General features: G+C 35.6%; 1 protein-coding gene across 1 annotated transcript in view; it reads left to right on the top strand.

The window, feature by feature from the left end:
* The window catches only part of LOC105627006, an 83,828-nt gene extending 75,172 nt beyond the window's left edge, over window positions 1-8,656 (top strand). Inside the window, exon 3 of the mRNA XM_012208288.1 lies at window positions 8,441-8,656. Within this exon, the coding sequence (XP_012063678.1) occupies window positions 8,441-8,656 (216 nt within the window). The remainder of the gene's footprint in view (window positions 1-8,440) is intronic.
* The last annotated feature ends 16,696 nt before the right edge of the window (window positions 8,657-25,352 follow it).

Consider the following 25,352-nt stretch of genomic DNA (forward strand, 5'->3'; position numbering starts at 1 on the left):
CAGTATTATTAAAACTTAATTGATTAAATAATTCACGCGCGAATATTGTAACTTTTTATTACCATTTAAAATATTCTACGCTATTGGTCTCATTAACCACTGAGAAGGTGCAACAAGTGCGCATCAAATGAATTAACATGAATTAACAGAAAAAAAAGAAATATATGTGCAAAAAATTGCATCATGTTCTACACCAATATCATTGTTATGTACGAGAAACAAATTTACGAAATGCTACGAAATGCTACAACATAACAGAAAAAAATATTCGCTCTATTGGAAATATGGATTTCAAAAATATCATAATTACATGATTGCATAATTACATGTATGTTTGTCAAAGTATCAGAAATATCAGAGTTATTTTCTTCCCTCATTTTTACCTCGCGATACTCCCTCATGACACAGATGCTTTCGTGTCGGACGCATTTATCATATAGTCGTTTACACGCCAATTACATTCGTTATACCGTCGTTTACATATCCGTAACATTTATGAGCCGTTCGGTACTCGATGCGGCGTGCGTCGACATTTAATAACCGGCCCTCACGTCGGTGAATCCGCGGGATCGCGAGCTCATCGAATTCCAATCTCGTCGCACACACGTCGTCCGAATAAACATTAATCAAGCGCCAACCGTTAGGCGAGATATCGAGGAGCCTTCCCATGCCATATGGTATGTCCGGGATGCGATTGACAAGTTGCGTGTCCGCGTACACATACGGTAACCGCGATTGAAGGCCCATTCGCGATAACTATGGACAGATAACTCGCAGCTCGTCGACGCTCCGGATAAAATAAATATAATATTGTCGAATGTATTATGGAATATATTAGACATTACATAATAGACGTATTATAACGTTGAACGAATGATTTCTGAATCTAAATTTAAAAGATTTATTTAATTATACTGTATTAGTGACTACGCATATAAAATTTAGTATTGAAATTTTATTTTTATCCTCTGTGAATTTTCTGAAATTAATAGTATTCAAAGATAAATATTAAATTATATAGATTATAGATTATGCATCTTTACATTTCGTATCAGTAATTTCCGGATGCAATTATATGCAAAATTATAATTATGCAAAATTAGAAAGAAAATTGGATGCAATATAGCGTAATTATGTACACCGTACATTACATTTTTTCGCAGTTACGTTATAATAGTTGAGATATTTTTGCGATGCATTTACAGTTATTATACAAATTATATTATATTACAAATCGCTTTTGTGGCCCACCGCGTTCTCCTAATTGCCAATCGCGTTTGGCGATGTAACATGACCTTTAGGATAATAATTGCAACCGCGAAGATGCACAAGCAGGAAAGGCGAAGCGAGCTGGTCCTCGGGTGCCGGTCTCCGTTGAGGTCGTGCATTTACACAGGCGGGGTCATCCGCGGTCTCCACGCGGTACCGTTACATTGTATACTGTATACACATTCTCGAAGCGGTCATCCCGCCGGCCGTTTCCCTCGCCTCGTCTGCCCCGTCTCGCCACCGGGCCTTACCACCTATTTTCTTGCTAGCTGTCGGCACCCATCGCATTGCATATTTTCGTGCACATCGTGTGCATCACGTTTTGCATAGTGCGCATCGCGCCTGTATCGCGTGGTAATTTGTGGAAGGATGCATAAGTCACAGTGTTGTGCGGTACTACCGAATGTTCCGCTGCTTTTTGTAGTAATGTTACTGTTCTAACTCCTCTCATGCACATGCAACATGTATATGCGAGCTGTTATGTCGCTATTACGTTTTCTGTGGATTTCCAGTTTTCTAATTTTGAAACGGACATTATTCGCGCCTGTGTTGAGCAGATTAAAGTCATAACAAAGGAATCGCAATAATCTATACATTCAGCTATGTATGTACAGTTGAAAATTAAAGATTAAAGATTAAAGATTAAATTAAATTAAATTATATTGAATGTTTGAAGTAACAATAAATAGCTTACATAAAGAGCGGAATAAACTGAGATGAAAAGTTCTCTATCATTTTGCAATTTTCGTATTAATTAACAAGATATCAAATTATTAAAAATCATCAAATATTGATTTTCAATAATTTTGTATGTAATTTTCAAATATTGTCAAGTTTACAGAAAAACAGTAAACATTTTTTCAGAATTTTCTATTAACTTTTTAGTACTGCATTTTCTTAGATTGGCAACTATTTTTATTAACATGAAAAAATTCAGTACTAAAAAATTCTGAAAAAATTCTCAAAGTTTTATGAGAAGAAAATAAACAATTTTTGTCACTTGCTGTTTTTCGGTAAAATTGATAATACTTGAGTAAAAAATTATTAAAAATCAATACATTCACCGATTTTTAATAATTAATATCTCGTTAACTATTGTGAAAACTGTAAAATAGTAGAGGACTTTTTAACTCAGTTTAGTTCGCTCTATTCCTATGCAAGAGTTTTATTATTACTTATCAAACGCTTTGTATATTTGACAATTTTATACTTATACTGAAAAAAATAATAAATTAAAAAATATTTGTTTGAAAAGTTCTTGAATGTTTACTAAATGTAAATATGTATTTTGTACAAGAATCATTAATTTGATTTTTGACAAGCATTTTTCCATTGAGCATATTCCTTTAAAAAAATAAATTTTACTTTGTATTATTCAAAGAAATATGTATATAAGTTTTAGTAAATTTGTTCAGTACATTAAAAATATTTTCCAAACTATTATTGTACGACTAATAATAATGCTAGTGAGAATTCTAATGAAAACTATTAATTGCCGTTATTGTGCCGCAATACAGATGATGCTTTTCCCTGCGCGCTTGTAAAATTAATACATTCCACTAATTGTTTCGCGTATACTGTTTCTCGCGATCTATTCCCACTAGTAGTGATTGCTTTGCATCGTGCAATCAAGAATGTTAACTCCTGTATGTATATACATTCATATCATTAATTTAAATTTATATAACGGTTAACGTAATAGCATTTGGATAAAAAAGAAAAAAATTGTTTCTCTTTCTCACTCGACGACTATAAAATATTTATAATATTCAAATACAAAAAACATTTTTTTCCTAAAAGAAAAAGAAATTAAATGATTCCTTGTTTATCATCATTGTTTTTGAGTATTTTCTGAAAATGCGTACTTTTTAATTATAATAACATATTATAATTACATTCACTTCGATAAACTTATCACGGTTCTTAATTGCTCTGTAAAATATAATAATCGATGACTTTGTATGGTATATTTTCTTATCAAATGCAGTGATAACTCACGAAGCTTGTCACATTTCAGTGTCGATGTACTGGTATCGAATAAATGACAGACTGGAACGCAAACCGGAAGCTTATTATCATGGTACCGACAGTCAGCTTAAAGCCTAATCGACTGTTATGATCGCGTGCTTCTAATTTCACGCCCGCTATATGCTCGCCCCAACGTATCTGGGTAATCGAATCTTCGCAGCTCCGCTTAATCGGCGTTTAAAGACTAAAGACCCATCCTTGCAGGCCAATATTCCTCGACCTACATTCCCTCGACTCTCGCTTTTTATTGCCATTCGTGATTGGGCACTTTTGTGAAGCTGTGTGCAGAGAACAGGTAGAAAATGTAAACGATAGAAATGTAGACTGTATATGTGTATGTATGTGTATGTATTACTTCTCGAACATTTTACTGAACATTGTTTCGTATCGTCTAATCTTAACTTGAAACTTTTTATCTGAACTTTTCTATACCGTATAATTTACAGATTGATAGAAAGATAAAACGAATACGAAAAGAAAAAAAAGAAAGTTTGTCTCTTATCTCGTCTTTATTTTCCACCCACAAGAATTCGTTTTCTGGAAATAATCTCTGAATATTTTATTTTTTTCTCTCTTTTTTAATTATCAACTCGATGATAGTAATAAATATTTACTAGAGTTACAGAAATAGTTATTCCAATTTTTCTTTATTCCTCAAAATTTATAATTAATGTCTTTGTAATTAATACGTAATGCCTGTATCAGCATTTGGCATCAAAACACACAATTTTCTGGAACTTGTGATCGCGAACGGTGTCAGGTTCGGCAGAGTTACTATTCATTTTCGCATGAGCTATGCTTAGCAAATTAGGTGCGGGTTTGCGGGTCTCGCGAGTTGCTTCGACGAGATATACGTCGCAACGTATCTCATCTATCTCATCTTTCTTGTAGTACGCGCGTGTTCTTGAGAAGTATCGTAGAGACGGATGCAACTCTTGGAGTCCCGAGTTTTACGACAGTTGCGCAGTAATAACGGTATTATTCAACTTACTTTCGTGACTGCGGTACTATCATGACCTACCATTGGTCTTGAAGAAATCACGTCGATGGAAAATTGGTGAGGTGGAAATACAGAAAATAAGTGATATATAGTACCTAATATTCTGTGACCTAGTGATTTTCAATATAATTATATGTTATAATTTTTTAACAAAAATTTATATTGCATTTTGATCAAATTCATAGCAATATCTAAAATAAAGATGAACAAAAAGTTAAAAGAGATGTAAGAACAGAATGAAAAATGCAGTGTACATTCATAATTAATTGTTCCAATTTTGGTGATAAAAATATTTTTTGTTAAGAAAAAGTGATAATTTTGTTCATAAGATGTTAATACTTTGAAATGTTTCGTTTTACTCGATATTATTAAGATAATTTTATCATTATATTTTCATTATCATATAATGAAGGGTATTCATAGTCCATTCTTACTTCAAGGCTATCTTAAGTAATGTTTTAAGGCGCTAATACAGCTCTCTGATTGATTCATGACTTCTTAAGACTGTACTTAAGACGGTCTTGAAAATAAAATCTGAATACCGGCTATGAATATCGGCTAATGAGAAACATCGATTAATTTATACTGACTTCTGGATTAAAGCCAATATAATGCGGATATGAGGGAATGCGCGCGAATACTTCACATTTTGCGGAAGATATCATCTCTACAGCGCTGCAAGAAAAGCAGGAAGCTGATTGCGAAAAGATAAAATCGATAACAGGAAGTGAGATAAGTGCTCGTCGATCTGTTGTGGTGGATCAAACTAGTTCTGAAACAGTGGACCCGCATATCAAACATCGTGTTTGCGCGCTACTCTGCACGATGCGATGTCCTCGGTGGACACCACTCTAAACCGAAGTGATATCATCTTACACGGCGGAAACTTTCCGCACCGGCGGACGCTCGAGAGTTTTTAATGCAATTCAGTGACTTCTGCAAGCAAAGCACGAAGGGATTCACATAAGACGGAGCACTCTCAAGAATCTAAGCTTATCGTGATATCAAGTATCTCGAACGCGTGAGCGCCGGAGGCGTGGCTGCGACTCGATTAGCGAGTGTGAACATCGCGGTTTTCTTATCGCCGCAGAAAAGCTTGATGAATTTCCCCTACTTTTAGCTCCGTTATAGTTTTATCACGAACCTCCTTCACGTGGTCTCTAATTTTATTTCATCTACCTACTTTAGGACACGGTTGAGAATTAATCCACGTGCATTTGCAGTTTGTCGGCAACGGCGTTTCCCTCGTAGAAATGTATGCAATTTTCTTATTACCTATCCAGTTATTATCTAAATATTACTGTATTCTCGTTAATTGTGCCAATACTGAGTGGACAAGAACTTGAGTTTTATTCTGTCCATAGTTGGCTTGCTTATTAATCAATTTAATTTATTTTATTTGTTATGTTTCTATTCAGTAAATTCAGAGTTTACGCAACTTTTGAATGCAGTAGCTGCAAACAAAACGTTACATCCTGATTGGGATCCTAAGTAGGTTTTTTTCTCAGTTACTAGACAGAAGTTGATATAACTGTTTAATAACTGCTTAAAAAAAATGTATGAAATTTCTACTAGGGTTAGTTTAATACTTTTCTCACATTTAAAGAATAATACATAATGGCCATACAAGAGTCTGCTAAAATTTCAAGGAACACTTAGACAATTCTTACAAAATGCTTACAATATTATGCAAAAGACTAGTTGGAAATACTAGTTTAGTATTATAAGTCTTGTAGTTATATGAAATGAGGGTCAGAGAAAGATAATACTTTATGCAGGTCGCAGTGGCATGGCATCTTGAAGAAACCGCGCTCCCACGAGGCGATATGCTGATTGCGTTAAGAACGTCACGCGAAGCTCGCACTTGTAACCGACTCCTTTTGTTACGTCGAAATTGCATAGTACGTACACGAAATCCGGCATGACCGTCATGCGTGCGTCGGAATTCCCATGTATAGTCGTTGTCTCGGTTATAACATCCGGTACATGCAAGAACGATTGGCCGGACGGAGTGCAATGGCATTAACACGCTGTGACCGCGTCCTGATTGCCGGTCCGACGATCAAATCACACGAACCATTGCAGTTCAAAGCGGCGTGAGATTATAGAACACAATCAACCCAGAAGCGTGTCTTCGCAAACTCCAAACTCCAGCGCGAAACTTCTTAGATTTAATTCAAGTGAGATGTAGCGAGAATTGATCTTGGTTGCATTATTATTGCTCGTCTTACACATGCACGGTAGTGAGATTATCTAAAAACTTATATACTAATTGGATACTAAACAAAAACGATGATAATACATGAAAGATGAATCATTCTAATTGTAATCATTTTTACTTTCAACGAGAATTAAATTCTTCTATAATTAAAAGAATACAAAATCTTCTCTCTAAATAATAAAAATAAATAAAGGACAAACGGGCACAATTGTGATTTTGGTGTATAATTCGCTTCGAAAAAGCTTTATTTTACATGAATAAAATGAAATTGTACATGTTTCGACTAATCTTCTTCAGCAAAAGGACGATGAAAAGTCGTTCATATGAAATTGTAAACGAAAACTTACGATGTTACAAAAATTGGCATAAGTCGGTCGCAATCATGCAGTAATTATTCTATTATAGAGAGTCGTTTTCATCAGTTGTAAGATTGGATAGTAGTAATGGATGGTAGTAAGATTGGAATGACGAAAATCTTTAAATTTATAACTAAGTAGAATTATAGGTGAGAAATTTAATAAATGTAAATCAGGACTTACTTCATAATGATGTAAATCTCAAAACAAAATTCGCATGTAAATTCGGTTACATAAAAGTTGTTAATATAATAAATAAATCACTGAATAAAATTATCAAATAATGTTAAAAAAAAACATAAAAAGAAACTATGTTAACACACCATTGTCCGTAATGATTAAAATAAATTAGATCAAAAGACTGTGTTGCGTGCGAAAGTCCAGATTCAACTTCTCTCTAAATCTTTGGAGTGGAATCTTTAATTTTGAAGAGTGACAATTGAGCCATTGTTGAATAAAGAATGGCTCTCAACTATCAATTTCTAAAAGTGAGATTTCACTCTTTAATGTTAGATTCTATTCCAAAGATTTTAAAAGAATATACATCCGTTTGCCAATTATTGCGATTTCAATGCCATAAATCTTTTATCTTCTTGTGAACATTGAAGTTGCGGTTTCGAATAATTCTATGTATTTCGACGTTTTCGTGTCCAGTTCTCTTGTTGATTCAGACAGAAATTGTCATCATGCAGGAATTTTCTTTCTCTATCTTTTACCGCAAGATTTCTGTGCGAGATGTTGCTTTCGCAATATTCGCAGGAAACATATGGCCGACATTGTCCGCTCCGAGGAACAAGTTTTCGTGACTCACGTGGCGCGACTGCTGCACTTATGACGCCGGCAGCACGCTGAGAATTCTCTTTTGAGTAGGCCGGTCGTGGCCGTGCTTTTGTCTGATCACCGTATTCGATAGCCTCGACCAATTATGGAAAGTCTTGGTCCATATTGCCCTATTATATGCCTGGTTTCTTGGTCCTCGCGGAACCACCTGGCTCCCGTTGAGCGAGGATAATTTTACGAAACGCTACTCACATATTTCCATTTTTTTTTATCTTCTCTGAAATGTCGAAGAACTTATGTATACAAGATGGTTTTCGTTAGTTTAAATTTCTGCATAACGTTTTATTTTAATTGGAATAATCAATGCTATTCCATGCATTCCTCATATATCATTATCGTTCGTCATCGAACAATATTTTGAGATAATAACATTGTAAGGGAAATTATTTGTTATATATAATGTGACCGTTTAGGATACTTGTCTAATATATTTTTTCAGAGATATTCGATTGTTTCTAGTGAAATTACGTTAAGCCTATGGCATACTATGTATTTTTTCCTATTGGATTGCTTACGTTTTAGCAAATTACTAGAATGCAAAATTTCTAATAATTTCTAATAATTTATTAAAACGCAAATCTAGCAAGAAAAAATTCGTATGCCGTAGGCTTACTATCTCAAGATTTCTAGTAATTTTGATTATGTTTATACTGTATATTTCTATTTTCTGTATATTTCTATTAAATCTAATTTGTTATTAACATAATTCTTCTGTTTCTGTTTCAGGTAAGTGGCTTTTTGTCTTGGCTAGCTCTTACATCACGGGAAAGGTTCTCCGAGAAACCTCGTAAGTGCTCTCTGAGGGACCGTAAGTTCACGGGTTATCTAATCGATATTGATGGAAATTATCGCGCGGCGGAAGAATTTTATTGCCAGCTACTGCTTTTGTCGTATGCGCCATTATTCGAATCCGGTAATACTATTCATGAATGCTTCGCGTAATTAATATTTGAATTTTCTCCAGGAATCCCGACGGGATTTTTCGCGTGTTTCGTGCGGATGTTTCAAGGGTTTACAGAATTACACCAGTTGGCGTGTACTAACGACGTTCCTTATGTCGTCGCTCGATCTTTCCTCCATTAAAGTTTTCACAACTCTCCAAGACTATTTATTTTATCCGAAGATACTTACTTAAAATAATAAAAATCGAACAGAACAATGAACTTAGAATATTTGTAACTATTTCTATCGAAACTTTTTACCGATTTAAAATTCTAGATTCTCCTCGAAATTATTCTCTTTGAAGCTAGCAATATATTTTATTTCTATGTTTCTCTTATTCATTAATATTGATACGAAATTTATACATTATTCAATTAGTTTAATTAATTCATGATTATTATGTTATATATTATAAAATATACATACATTTCATTATATATAGTAAATATTAAATTGATTAAAATATATTTGATATATATATTTGAGAAATATGCACTGTTTGATATATTTAATAAAATTCTGAGAATACTTAGCGTTATAATAATTATAGCTATATCGAGATTTCTATAAATCAAGTTAAGTTTAGATATATTGCGAACATGCGAACATACACACGTACATAAGTTTCAAAAATGAAAGATTTGCACATTTCACGATTATGATTACATAACAGGATGCAAGTGTAACAGCTCTTTTCTTGATACTCCAACCAAGCGATTTCCATTATTATCTCCGGACGAGACTTTTTCCCCGTTTTTATTAATATACGCTGGTATCTTATAAAACATATGAGCGCCATTCGAGAAAGGAACGACGGCGCACGCTCGGGTTAACCAATTTCATCCGCGGAGATCTAATTTCCCGCCGTCAAGACGCGTTACGCCGAGGACATCCGCCGCGTTTCTCTTTATAATATGGCTCGTTTTCCCGCTGTAAACGCGCCAGCCGGAATTGCGTCCCCGTTGTAAATCTCGGTGCATTCTTGCTCGGGATAATTCTCCCTCACAGGAACTCCCTTCGGTCTTATGCTTTTCGCTCACAGCTCCTCGCAATTAAATAGTATGCTCCCAAAACTCACTCCATTGGACCGGGATTGGATTCCCCATGAAACTTTCGCCGAAATATGAACGTTTAGCGCGCGGAATGTAAAATGAAGTTATCTTAAGAATTTCAATGATAATGCATTTAAGAAATATGTTTTAGCAGCAAATAAATAAGAATCTGATTTTATACATATATATATATATACAGGAATATGTTAATAAAAAAAAGATTTTGTTTACATGTGCCAAATTTCGTTCAAATTCTTTCAATTCAATGTCTTCTGATTTTCATAAAATATTAAATATATATCATTATATGCTGAAAGGAGGAATAATTCTATTAAATACATCATATATCTCATTAAATTACAATGTATGTATGTATATCTAAAATCATTTATATATTATTTCTTAATAATATTACACATAAAATGTAAGTTACGTATATAATTTGAGAGCATTCCTATTATTGGTATTATATTATTGGTATTATATATTCACTAACGTAACATTAATACATGCATATTCTTATATTATGCACATTTGACTAATTAAGATCTCTGTCTCTTAAATGTATAAATTACATTTATCGGTGCATGCAAATCTTCGTCATTACAAAGCGAACTACAAAGCGGCGATAGGAGACACTCGCATATCGGAGGACTCAAACCGGCGCGCGCGGCATTCCTTTGGAATATATATATCCTGGCATTTACGTGCACACGGTCATCATTAATGGTAATCGACGTCGCTTCCTTTGAGAGATCCTGAAGACGCGTTCGAACCTCGACGCGTCAGGATATAATCGTCTCACGTTTGCCGACCGCACGATTAGCATACGCATGATAGGGGATGCAATAAGATGCATTCACGCATCCCTCTTGTTCTTTTCACGAGGAGAAGAAAATTCATTCAGAAAGATATTGTTTTCTGAATGGAGATTTACGAAAATAAAAATCTATATACACATTTCAGTTACATTAAACACTAAATAGATAGCTTAAATTTCACAATGAATAATAAAATCGACTACAAGAAGATGATAAAAAGCAATGAATAATCTTCTAAGAGATTCATAAAATGAAAGAAGAATAGATATTTTTTCCTTCAAAATATTTTTTCCTTCAAAAAATATATTTTTCTTTACGTGCACGTCACACTAGTCGTCAACAAATGGATTTTATGCGATGGTTTGCGATCAAAAAGGGAGAGTGCAATTGTTAATAGGTAGAAGGATGGTCTTTTGAATTTTATGACATGCAGAAATGACTCTTATATTTGCAGGATATGTAAATCGCACGCATAATACGTGGTCATCATGATCGTATCGTAAAAAGATCTCGCCACGCCCAACTGCGCTCTGTGATAGTACGTTGTTACCGGCTACTCACTTATAAGATGGAATTAATATCCGTTAATATGACTCTGGGATTCGGTTAACGAGCGTTTACTAAGGTCGATTAACTTGCGGGTCTGATAAAATTTTTTGTCTCGAAGGCAAGATACCGATTGCAACATTGTTAAAAAGTCTCTATTTTGCGAAATATTCAGTATATTTATTTTCTAAGATAATTAATAATTAAAATAGATTTTTTTTGGTATCCTGTTTTAATATTTTGTATATTTGTTTTTTGTCCTTCTGCATGATAGCCAGTCGTGTGAGTGGCATTGAGGAACCAAAGTACGGTTATAGTTGAAGGACATGGATAAAACTGGTCCCAAGACTCGTAGTTGACGAGAAACGTGCTGATCGAGCAGGTTTTTACATGCGAGAACATTCAATCGGTGATCTTTTCTGCACTGTCCGACGACACGATAAGAAATGCCATAATTACAGAGAGGATGTTGCATATTATTATTGCATATTATATACACATATTCAGTATTTGAATATATCCTCGCGCTGGAATTAATCGCTGTGAACAAAACTGGGATTCAGATAGCCACGTTTAGTCTAAATTTGGCTCTAAATGGAAACCCGAATATCCAGTTGAGATCATCGACGATGTGGAATATAATGATTAATTGGAGTGAAACGTGACATAAATGCTCGACGTTAATTTCATGCGATCCCTTTGAATACAATATTTGAATTGAATTTCCTATGACACTTACCTGCAGGCCGTGGTGCAGTGGCAGTTCCAATTACGCGAATTCCACTTTATGCAGGCGGCACCTTGGTCTTGCTCTACATGCACGTCATTAATATCACTTGTGCATTTTCCGTCCGCAGGCTGCGGACTTTCTGCGTATTAGGTCGCGATTTCACGTATCCCTTTGATCAACGTCGAAACGTTCGCACAAAAGTGCGCGCTGAAATGCGTTGACACTCAAATGCGCCATATTATACGGCACTTTGCTTTGCCTAGGATCTCAATCAAGCCTTATCTTCTATTTGCATAGATAAAAGTACGTTCGAATATTCTCAATAATCTCAATCTGCAAGGATGCATCAACTTGTAAAGGTAGTACACTTTTAAGAGGCAAACGTAAATCAATGTAATTTGAATTAATTATTTTTAACGAAAAAGCGCGTATATTTCTGTAGATTATAAAAACATGTTTCGATATATTTGAAAATAATTTTTGTATAAATTATTTTCAAATATATCGAAACATGTTATTTTGCAAGGATAGGATCGAAATATACAAAGTTTCAAAGTGTCATTTCAGCAAGATAAAACTTATAACATTTTATACATGTTTTGAGCTTCTTCAGGGAAACCTGGTCATGTGAAAATTTCCGCAGAAAATAAGATATTTTCTATTGCTTGACTATTACTTGACGGACATAGAGCAAAATGTATTGCCCTATGCAGAATTAATTAAGGCCAAATTAGAGTCTTAGACCGACAAGTAACGCGCTTACTCGCGCGTAATGGCTGCTCCAATTACGTGAATTCCGCGTTATACTTTACGCCGTCGCGACGACGTCCCAGCGTTAACGCTCCGTTAATACGTAGGTAGACGTTAGGTAAGAGCTCGTGCTGTGTGTTAAAGCGTGTGCCGGTGCCCTGTGTGCCTGTGTGCGCTATGCTTCGAGAAAGCGGCCTCCGTTGCATCGTCACGGTTGAGGCGGAGGCCATCGTTTCTCGGCGAACGAAGAAAACTCGCGCTCTTCTCCTCTAATTGTTTTAATGACTCGCCTCTCTCGGCACCGCCGTCATTCTCTTCTCTGCCCTCCTTTTTCCCCCCCTTCGTTTTTCTCTTCGATCCCCATCTCCTCTCCGTTAGTCTTTCTTCTCAAGAGGTCGGTGGTACACTTATATATCCTGTAATGTGTAGAGACCGAAAGAAAGAGATCCGATTGTAGGATTCATCTGAGTTTGAGATCGAGAAATAATTATTGATATATGGGGCAATTTATATTGATTAAATGCAAAAGTTTCATTATCTACTCTATCTTCTCTTATCATTGTTAGTTTATTTTATCATTTATTTCCAAACTTGGACACCTTGTAAGGACTCGTTATTTGATAGAATTATCTTGTGAATGATGGTATTTCAGTTTCTCTCCGTGTTACTACGGTTGTGGAAATTCTTGTCTTGCGAATGATCTTGCGAGTTCGTTTGATCGATGGATCGACGTGTCTGTTCACAAGGTGCCCTTCGACGGGGCACTTGCGACGGTGTTAATTAAAATTGCATCCTACGATGTGCCACTCGGGGCGCAAAGTGCACATCGTGCCAGGCCACTGATGGCACTTGACATCGGGCTCGTCACGCGTGGGAAGTAAATTAACTGAGCGAAGCGCTTTACCATCCTCAAGATGACCTTTTTCCTCGTTTATGATTGAAAAAAGTTATAGGAAAGAAAATACAAACATAAGGGATAGAAATTCAAGTAATTCAAGTCGTATTTATTTAAAAAGAAAGTAATTTCACGAAATGTTTGAACATGCAGCAATCTAGATATTTTGTATCTATGTATCATCAAAATCTACTTTTCAAATTTGTATTATTTTAAATAAAAATCATTTTCTAATATCTGTTTCTAGAATTGAAACAAATATATTTTTTAATTTAAAATTGAATTGATATATAATTTTATATAAGACAAAATAATTAATAATAAATAGTTTTTAAAATTAATAATATATAATTTGAATCATTTGATGTTTTACATTCTTCTTTGACTAAAGGAAACTAGATTTATCACGCTTTCAACATAATAAATGTTATAACTTTTTAGATTCGCATTACTTACATAAAGTTTAGCGAATATGTTATAGAAAAATTGCAGATTGTATGTCTTGTCCCTGAAATTCCTTATCCCTCTTTCTTCGCCTCTTTTCATATACCCGAGAACTCAATACTTGGATAAAAATCCAACCGGTGGAAGGCGCGCTCTCGTGGATTTAATATCGTCAATCCTGGGAATCCCACGTGCCCTTTACGAAGGCACAAGGTACAAAACCCAGCGCGATCACCATGACGTTCTGCGTGATAATCCCGGCGCGTATCCGCAAAACTGACGCGACGAACGAGAGATTCTCCGAGCGGATAAATCGAGAGCGGTTGTCGGTTTCTACCGCGCTTCCTGTTCGTCCCGGCACATTGCGATCCTCTCTTTCTCTTCCTGACGCACAAAAAGTGGAGCCATCGACGCGAGGTTACCTACGGGATCGACTATTATACCGGTATAATCCCCGCGGGGCCTATCCGGGATTTCTCTGTCTCTATGTGGTCATCTCTCTCTCTCTCTCTCTCCCCTCTCTCCCTCCCTCTCTCTCTCCCTCGCTCTTTCTGTCGATTCTCTTCCATCAGTCGAGGAACACACAAACATATATACATGGACCAGTGTAAGTCCGACCGAAATCTTTTTCTCCACGGTGTGTTCCTGCATTTGGTCTCGCATCTCAGGGGATGCGACGGAGAAAGGTGAGGATTAAAGCCACAGTATTCGCGGTGTCGGAGCTAAGCCTCCGTTCACGATACGGGATTATATGCACGAGTGAAATATCGCGCGTAGGTATCCATTTCAACCTCGTCGTCCTCTTCACTTCCATCCTGCGTTTTCACTTTAAATTTATATACCGTGATGATAGTTTCCATGATATATTTAGGATAATAATATCAATTCTCTGTAATAACGTTACTTGTGGAGCGTGGTTGAATATTTTGACAGTAATCCTAGAATATCGAAGTACCTTTGCAGTAATCACAGAAATTGTGGAATTGTACTAATCTTAGAAGATTTAGTTCATTATTTTAATGTCGTTAATAGCGTATCCTGAAATACGCAGACATATATATTCGAATGAAATCTTAATCAGCAGTAATCTTAAAATATATTCCAGATACGGCGAGATATCTCATAGAATGGTAGGATCTCTGCACATTATTTTTTGGACTATCTCTTTATTTTTTGAAATGTGTATATCTGTCTAACTTGGACATAAAGTATCTAAGAGAAAAAAAAGTCTTTTCAAAAGTATACATAGCATGCAACACTGCCTAATATGGGATGATATCGATCTTCTCCGAGAGCAGAAATTATGCATCCATCGACAGTCGTCATACTTCTCAGGTATATCGAGGTTGTCAGGATCAAAGGCTGTCGGCTCGCTGGCTGTCGGTCCTGCTTTCCGGTGCGCATTTCGCAGCTTCGCATACGAGTCGCGTGTGCTCAATATCAACGTTGCATTGTGCGAACGCATCAGGGTCTCCCTCGCTCTCTATTTTTCTCTCTTCACTCGCTGTGTATACAGGGTGATTCGCATTCATGTCAAAAATCATTATTTTTTATTTAATACACAAGAGAGGGAGGAGAGAAAATCGATCTTTTGTTTTTAAACCAAAAAATTGAAGTGTTTAGTTTATCGCGAGATAAACTTCAGAAGATTGAGCTGGATAAACTTTTAGCAAATTTTAAGTAGAAATTAATTAAATACCATTTATTCATCAAACTGTTGTCAAATTAAATGTTAAAAGATAATAAAAGATTCGCTCAATAAATATCCTGTTCGAGGAAGAATCGATCAGAAATTAAGGAATCGTTCTATATAAAGAATATAGACGAGGATTTGGAGACAACCCTTGTGTATGTGTGTGAGCATCAAAGCTGAGATATGTGTTTACAGAGGAGCGGCGTCTTCTGGACAGCCTCGGTATTGTGCCGGTGACTGCTGGCTTATACTTATGTAATGTGAGCCCTCCACCGTCACGAATGGCCTCCGCCGCTATTCTATGACTCGCTTTTACCGGGATCTCAGCTGCCATTGAATAACGCGATTCGACATCACCGCGGTAAGAAACCTTCGGACATATTACGTCCGAGGGTTCTCAGTTGATGTAATCCAGTTGCCGAAGACGAGCGAGAAGTGATGCGAGGCGATCCAGCAAGTCCGTCTGGTCTATATAAACCTCCTCTGATCTACGACATCTGGTACGACGTGATCTCTCCGACCACATTGTAATAACACGTACAAAATCGGAAGGCAAGCAGAGTCATGTCGGTGAACAGATATAAATGACCGCCACTCGAGATAGAGCTCCCTGAAGTCAATATTCGTGTCCCATGTAGTGCTTTATGAATTGCGCGCATCCTTCTTGATTACAGATATCGTTAAATCAAGGATTGTGACAATTGCCTCAATTGCTGGAAAGAACGATTTTGCTGAAGTAGCTAGAAGTTTAAATAGGTACAAAAAAACTGAAAACAATTTTAATCCATTAAAATAATTATATAGGAAACTCAAACATGATGAGTAATGCTACAAAAAGATTTGACGTTCTAGCATTCAGCTGCGTCCTATACGTATAATTATTTTGATGGTCTAACAAAATTTTTAGATCTGTATCTAATTAAATTTTATAATGGATTCTTCAGAAAAATTTTTTTCGTGTTGTTACTTTTCAATTATTTAACTAAAGTTGGATTAGATATCATGTTAAGATCTTACATTAATTTTGTTAAATATGATATATGATAATAATCAATTTTTATAATACTAATGAGAAAATTGTTAATTTTACTTTTATTATATTTATGTAAAACATTTTTTAAAAACAAAAATTGAAAGAAAAACAAAAGAGAGCAAATGGAGCTGAGATAGAAAAATCTTGATTACACAAACAGTTAGGCATCTCGTAATGGCGTTCAAAAATAGCTAAATAAAGGATAAAATCTGAAATAAAAAATTACACGCTCAGCAAGCGGTTAATGAAATTTATGTAATCGATGAGAAATTGCGCTTCGAGCATATTACCGTGGAGACTACTTTGAGCGTAGGTCAACGGCAAGTCGTTTCGCCTCCGTTAGAAACTCGACAGGAGTCGCTAATGCCTGTAAAATTCCGAAATTATACGGTTCTTAAGTGCTTCCGCGAACGCAACGAATTTACGTTAATATCCAACGAAAGTTTCCGCGACGCGTAAAAACTTAGCGCATCTCCTCATTTAGGACTTGCAAACGAATTCAGTATACGCTGTGGAACGACTAGTGCAATTCGAAATTAAAAATCTTAACGAATTTTTACAACACATCGCAAATGTGAAAAAGAAAAACTCCAGGGACCCATTCACAAGTAGCCAGGTCGTAAATGGTGACCTTATTTCTTCCTTGCACCATTCTTCCTTCCTCTTCGCTAGGTTTTTTTCTTTCCATTCCACATCTTTTTCGCCCGCTTTTTCGTGACCTGTAAAATCGCAAACCTAGCTCGTTGACCCGTGGATATTGGTTCGTATTCTCGCCCCCATTTAGCGCTACATTTAGCGTTGAAAACCTCGTTTAACTCTAGATTTTATCTTAACTCTAATACTACGATCGCATTCAATATTAATGCGAAGTGAAAATTGGATGTCGCATGTAACGGTGGATATGCGATGAGATTGCTAGCAGTTTGATCAAATAATTGCAAATAGAAACCTTCATTGCCAGTTTGTGGACAGAAAACAAACTTATGAAAATTAATTTTGCGATAAAAAAAAACGTAGAAAAATTAATTCAAAATTAAAATAAAAAATTCTTAGAGAAAATATCCTACTTATTAAAAAATAACATAGAGAAAGATATATAGGTGTACAAAAATGTCTCGTCACCTCTAGGTGGAATTTTAACAAGAGTTTACAACGAGTGCAACCTTCCATACGCCAGGCGTTAAAAGAATAAATTCTACGCTTTTTTTTCTCGAATCGCGATCGCCTTGACGTACATTTCGGAGCGAGACAACAGTGGGCGGAAGTCGCATATCGCATGGATGTCTAATGTGAGAATGTTCGCATCTTGTTTTGAGTTGGGAACGTCGGCAGATGCACTTCTTAATTAGTTCCGTCATTTAAAAAAAATGTTAAGTAATTAGAAAGAGTGCATTTTTTTAGCGCGCAATTTAAAAAAAATTAAATTTAATTAATCTCACAATACATATTTGATGTATTTCTTTACTGCGGTATTTATACTCTTAATTATTATAATTTATTAAAATTTTCAGGGGCATATATTAGTATAAACGTAATCTCTTTGTGTAATACGAGTATTATTTAGTAGCTAATGACTATTAAGAATGAGAACATTGAATTCTAATTCAATTTCACTGAATTTTCATTGAACATTGCTGCAGATTGATAATTATCTTAACATAGTCGCTCTTCAATTGTTGTTAATGCTATTATAAAATTATAAGAAGTTTCAATCGGTAAAAATTACATTGTCTACCATTAGTGTTGAATGAGTTCTTCATGCTTAGCAATCAATTAAAGCCATTAAATTAAGCCCCCCGAATGAATAGCGGGAGGGAGAACGTTTCTTTCGATCTCTAATTATCGTGCATTACAGAAAGATGTGCGGGCGCGATGGGGACGCCATTAATTGGCTGCCGGAGACTCATTAACGCCAAGCTAATTCGAAATAACAATTTGCCTATTGTACAACCGGCCGCGGAGGTTCCGGCTTGCATTGCATTATGCAGCTCCGTATTTCTTTTCATTTTCTCGTCGGCAATTTTGCCCGTGTTCTAAGCGTTCGCGCTCGCGTCGCGCGACCGGTAATTCGGTTTTTATCACGAGTCTGCCATCGGAAAAAGTTTTCGTCGCCGGCGGACCGTGTTCATGAATTTTATTAAGATTATCGTCGATAAGAATACCGTATCCGTTTCAGCTGCGCGGATACATTAAGGCTGCAACAACCAGACATAGACATAGACGTAGATGATATATAGTTTATTTTATTCTAGAATATTTAGGATAATTAAAATAATTACGAAACACATATAATTGACACGAGAAAAGAACACTATGATATATTTGAAAGTATGTATAAACAAGGAAATCTGATTTTACATGAGAAGTGAGAAATAAGTTACTGAGGACAAGAGGAAATTGAATGAATACACACATATAATTCCGTCTTAAATAATCATTGTTTGAATATTCGGAAATAAATTAAATAAGTTAATATAGACGATAAATTAAAAATTTGACTTTAAAAATTCGGAACTGTGCATCCATAGTGATATATTTGTACTGACAATATATTACAAAATATACGAACGATTTAAATATTTTTGATAATCTCTCTAAATAATCATTGCGTATTTAATTTTTCTAAAATATTATTCTGATATTCTGCCTCAAATTCGTCTCGTCTTAGAACTAGAAATTATCCGTTCTAATTGTCAAAGAGATTCTCATGTACAACAATGCTCTTCAAATCTCTGCAAAGCGAATTGTACTTTGTAGCAGATGACTCATATTCAGTGCCACCTTTGAGTATTTCACTAGAAATTGATGACTCTTCGCCAGAAATTACGATAATACCGAAATTGTCGAAATTGAAATTGTTTTTTGTAATACGTTTTTTAAATAAAAAAAGATCATTAAAGCTAACTCTTCTGCCGGAAATGGTTTCAAAAGACTGGAAATTGACGCACACTGAAAAAAAAGATCATTAAAATTTTGAGCGATTAATCGGAAATTTTTCCGTGTGCCACAAAAGCTGGAATAAAGCCGGAGTTTCCGACCAAAAATCAGAGAGGTGACAATCATGTTCATATCGCATCGAAAACGAACTAACGATATTGAGTTTCGCAGTAATCGGCACAGCGTGAACTTTTTAATCGAATCATTTCGCGATCGCGCACTTTTTCCGTTTAGAATAGCCTTCAACGTTTTCCCAGAACGAAAGCCACATTCCTACGCACGGAATCTATTTCTTTGGAGCGACTGCACACATTTTCGCAATTATTTCTCGCGACTCGTTCATTCTCTCCCGTTCGTTCAGTGAGAACGAGTTTTTTCATAATAGGAATAGAGAATGAGAGAGAACATCGACCTCTCATCGGACTGCCGGATGATAATTAATAATTCGTGTCCGGCATTGGAGTGAACGGTCTGCACTCGAAGAACTTGAAGCGCCGCACTGCGAGAATGATGCTTCGGGCGAAGATAACGCGAGATAGGCAGGAATCATTTATTAACTTTGGAATATGAACCTTCAGACGCGAAAGAATATATGTATAATAGTATGTTCCCAGAAAATGTTACTTCTCTCATCAATGTATCTTTTGATTAATGGAGATGCGATCATATCTTAATAAGAATACCCTAGTAGCGCAATTTATTAGCGTAATATTGGCTCAATATATCTCTCTCCAACATCGTTAAACCAACGTATCACCAATAAATTGCTAAAGAATATCGAGTAACAAAAATCAGATTTATGAACATTGGATAGACTAATAGATTGCAAATAAAGATATTAAAAAAAAACATGACTAAATTTCAAAATTTAGTCTACCAATGCTCTACATTCTAAATTTCTTCACTGAGAAAAAAATGCTGTTAATTCAATTAAAGTCTATATTACGGGCTGTCACTGACATAAGTGATTAATTTATGTATATTTTTATTAACATAAAGGTATAAATTATTATTTCAATAATCAAGCCTTTATGTCAATAAAAATATACATGATTAATTACTTATGTCAGTGATAGTCCGTAATATAGATTTTAATTGAATCAACAACATTTTTTTCTCAGTGTTGCAGTGAAATCTTATTTTAAGAATGTGAAAATACAACTATTCTTCACTTTTTGAAAAAGAGTAAAAAAAAAAGAGAGAGATTTCACTCGTTTGAAGTGAAAATTCATTTTTTTTTAAGGGTGGTTGTACTTTGTACTCTCTTGAAATGAAATTTTACTGCAACAAATTTAGAGTGTAATCTTTTGCGATCCGTCACGAATTTTGACGTTCCAATCTGCCGTCGCATAAGAATATCACACGGAGAGAAAAAATTTGCTTTGAACACAAATCCTATCTAAAATGATTAATTCTATTTACAAATATAGGGATTGCAAATTATTTACAGGTGTAATAAATATTTATTTTTTTTGTATCCACTACAAAAATTATTTGCAACAAATGCAAAATATTTGCCAAATATGCAAATTTGTTTTCTACAAACGTCAAACAAATTTAACAATTAAATTTTGCAGTCCTTTTGCGGTCCTTTTATAGCAAAATCATTTTTCTCCATGCAATCTTATTGAGAAATAGATACGATTATTATTGTATGTAGATAAAATCTATAGATAAAAACTGAAAACAAAGTACTTGTTATAGATACAAACTAAAAACAAAGTACTTCAATTTGAAAGTGTTTTTATATCGGTACGTGTTTACAGTAAAAAATATATGACTCAGTTCGTGTATCCATAGCCGTAGTTTGTTTTAGGTAATTCCATGTAATAATACGCGGATTGTAAAGTATTAAAAATTTTAAATTACGTTTTGACGGATATATATGAATTTTCATTAAAATTTTTTTCTTATTATTAAGTAAAATGTATTCTTATCATACTAAGTTTATTTATTTTAATCTTTCATCGAATTTGTAGAAAGCTTCGCGAGAAGCGTTTAAAAATTTTAGACATTCAAATCCTCTTTCCCATATATTTAATGCAAATATCAAGATTTGAAGGAAACATCGTTTCAAGATACGAATATCGATACCCCCTCACGCGACACTTGCATTCCTTTCGCGATGCATACGGCTGCATAGGGACGAGAAAGGACGCAGGCGGAGCGCGCCGTCGCGTATTCGCGCAGATTTATAACCCGACGAGCAAGCGAGCGAGCAGAAGGTGTCGTCTGGGAATGAGTAATGATACATTCGCCCGCATGCGAGGCGTTTCGAGATCGCCGGATACGCCGCGATCCCGAAACCGCAGAGCCGAGCGGTAGTTCTGAACAGGAACAGAACGTCGCTCGCCGCGTATCTTTCATCGAGCTGAGCCGAGTCCTACCTCGAGTCCTCCTTGAGTTCTTAGCGCTTGATGCAGATGCGGGTCGTCGTGCACTTTGTCGTCTCTGTCCTGTTGTTTTGTTGGATTATCTATGACTCTTCGGGGGCAACCGCTTGTTTAACACGATATACGACCAACTGTCCTGATAAAAGAGCGCTTGATCGTTGGCTCTTTGATCACGAATAGATTAATGATAAAAATACTTCCAAAAGAAGATGTACTTTTCTCACCTTCTAGAATGAGCTTTAATAAACTTTTCAACAAATATTATCTCGATTATGAAAAACTTCAATTCATCTAAAACTTTCTTATTTTTTCTTGCTTTAAACTTTTATTTGTATTATATTCGCTTTGAAATCGCTGATCTGTGTATTATTTTTCATTGCTCGGAGCATTAATAGAATTTATAACAACTTCAGCGAATAGACTTCGCGAGAGTCTTTTCGTGTAGTCGACAGTCGACTTGAAAGTTGATGCGCCGGTCACGATCGGAACGAGATTCGTGCAAGTGGAGAACTACTCTAAAAGAAGAACGGGGTGGCCGATGAAAAGGGTGGCAAGGGCCGTGAGCTAGAAGCGAAACTAGCGCTACGAATGGCGTTAGCAAGGCGAGGAAGGAAGTGCTTTATTTCACTAACAAAAACTTCAAGTGCCCGGGGAATGAAACTTTTTCTCGGGGCTGCTTTGTATCGTCCGCCGGACACAAAGATGTTCCGGCAGTGCGAATTCCTTTACTATGAAAATTCGTAATTTGACAAAGAATATCTACTGTAACAAGTGTCGAAGCGGAGAATGTACTTTTAATTGACATGAGATAACACGAGCGAGAATTCTGTAATTTTAAGAAATAAACTATGCGATTACTGATAAAAAAGCTCATAAAAATGATAAAGATAATAAACAATAATATAATAAGGGAAATGATATAATAATAATTTTATTTGAGAGAGCATTGCATTTTGTTCTATGGAAAGAACGATGCTGATGGTATTTAAACATCTAAAAATTTAGCGTTATACAGATTTAAAAATAAATTTTGTTAAATTATCAAAATAATCATATAGAACGTTCGAACTAATTGCTAGAACGTCAAATTCTTTACAGCATTGCTCATCGTTGAGTTTTCTACATAAATATTTTGATGGTCTAATCAAATTATTTTCAGATCTGTATCTATTTAAAATTTTAAATATTTTAGTAAAATCGTTTTTTCCATCGTTGTTGTGTTTGCTCATGTCCAGACTAAGAGCTTGTAACAACAATATTGTTAGCAATCTCCCGAGAATCGCAGTAACAATGTCCTCAATTCTTCGAGCGTCGTTCGAGGGTGCGATTCGATTTTCGTGCAAACTCGATGCACGAGACCCGTTGTGCGCCCTTCGTGCAAAAGAACTTGGATGATGCCTAAGGGCGCCCTCGCCAGATGTCTGGATGTACGCTCCGGCAAATTTTCTGGCGAAAACGCCGTGGAAACGAAGCTGCCGAAGTAAATACACGTATATACACGCGCACATCGAATGTGCGACGGACAAAAGCGAGACAATTTCGAACGACTACGAGCGTGAAAAGGTCCGGGTAAATACCGAGGATTGTTCCCTCGTCAAACCGCATGAATAAATAATAATGCGTCCACGCGAAGGGCTGACGCCCTCCGTCGCTCTCTATATGACTATCGTCTCCCGCGGCGGATGGGAAAATATAAATATTTCTATTAAATCCTCCTTAAAACGATCCGCGATCCCATTCAGGCGATACGTGAATAGTCCTCGAGAAACTTGTTCTCCTCGTTCAATCCGTTAGCGTTACTATAATACTGGTGTATGCTATGATGTTCCAAGTCCCACGTACTTCCTTTTACTCACGAATCCTTTGACAAATGTAGAATTTATTTTTCTGTAATAATATCTACTAATCTTTCAGTTAAACGCTATTGAAAATCTTTCTCAGGAAGTAAGATATTTTGAGGAATTAAGTTGTACAAAATTTAAGCTTCTAGCTTTTCTTCAATAGAATTTATTTCAGAAAGGAAAGAAACGAGAAAAAAAATAAAATAGAAATTTATTTAATTTCGTTTTATTTCGTTTTAATGTATATTTAATAATATTCATTTTAATATATTTTTTGTAATGAAATATATTAATTCAAAAAATATTTATAAAGAGATTTATCTTAGAATTTATAAGGATGTGTGATGCTGAATCTCTCTCTCTCTCTCTCTCTTTCTCTCTCTCTCTCTCTTTAGATTAAGAGTTGAAACTTGTGGTCTAAGATACAGTCACAATAAATACTTCCTTTTTTAAATCGCGCAAAAATTTGCATATAATGCACGATGAGATACAAACGTATCAGACGAGAGTAATTAAAAGAATTTCGAACAATGTCGGCGAAATTCGCATGCGTCGGCTTTAACTCATGCAAATTTAAGTCGCGTTTAAATTTTAAATCAAGTCATTAATAAATTATTCGCGCCGTGTGCGTTGGTGTTCGTGTAATTGTGTGGACAAATTGCACCATGGAAAAAAAAGATCTTAACAGCATTCTCAAGTCTGTTATATTTGAAGGAGATAAAATTTACAAAGCACATTGTAAACTCTTGTGTACGAGTAAATATATTTGTATTGTCGTAATTCTTTAGACAGATTCGTATCCTTTTCGACAATCGATCGTGTTAGGAAAAATAATTCATATAATAATTTTTTTCCTGATTATAATTTTTATGAAATCCGCTTTTCGTAATTGCGATTTTTTTTCGTGATAATAAGACATCTTCTTTGTGCATACCTGATGTAGTGAGTTGTAGTTTAAAAGCTTCACGACTAACAAATCAATATGTTGCTTTTACTTGATGATGTCACAGAGACGACACATAAAACGGTAGCAAGAATGTCATGGCGGCTAAACGGTTCATGTTCACTTCGGTGTTAAAAGGGTGAGCTTCAAGCTGTCAGAAGGACAGAAAGAGAGAAGGAGCCAGCCGAGACGTGCTGGGCACAATAAACGCCTCGTCGAGCAGGTTCACCTATTACGCCAGATAGCTAACCTTCGTTTAATGCACTTCCGCCAAGCGCGAAGTTCTCCGACCGGTTATTTGTATGCACGATGCAGCCTCTGATCCTCTGATCCTAGCCTCTTCACTGCGTCTTCTTTGACGGAAGAGGTCCGTCTTGCCATCTTCTCGGTTTATGCTGACTTCCTTGCTCAAACGTCTTCGACGTGCTCCTTTGAGCATCGTAAACCGCCTTCCGAATTGCCAATAATCACGTTGAATTGCAGAATGTGCAGCGTCGATTGACTCTCTATATTGTATCAATTAATAAACGACTCTTAATGTATGTACTTCTGATACACAAAATGATTACATGATCGTTGATTAAATAATTTTTTTTCATCTTATTCATATAATGATAA

Source organism: Atta cephalotes (assembly GCF_000143395.1).
Source record: "Atta cephalotes unplaced genomic scaffold scaffold00007, whole genome shotgun sequence".
In the NCBI taxonomy this organism is placed as follows: domain Eukaryota; kingdom Metazoa; phylum Arthropoda; class Insecta; order Hymenoptera; family Formicidae; genus Atta; species Atta cephalotes.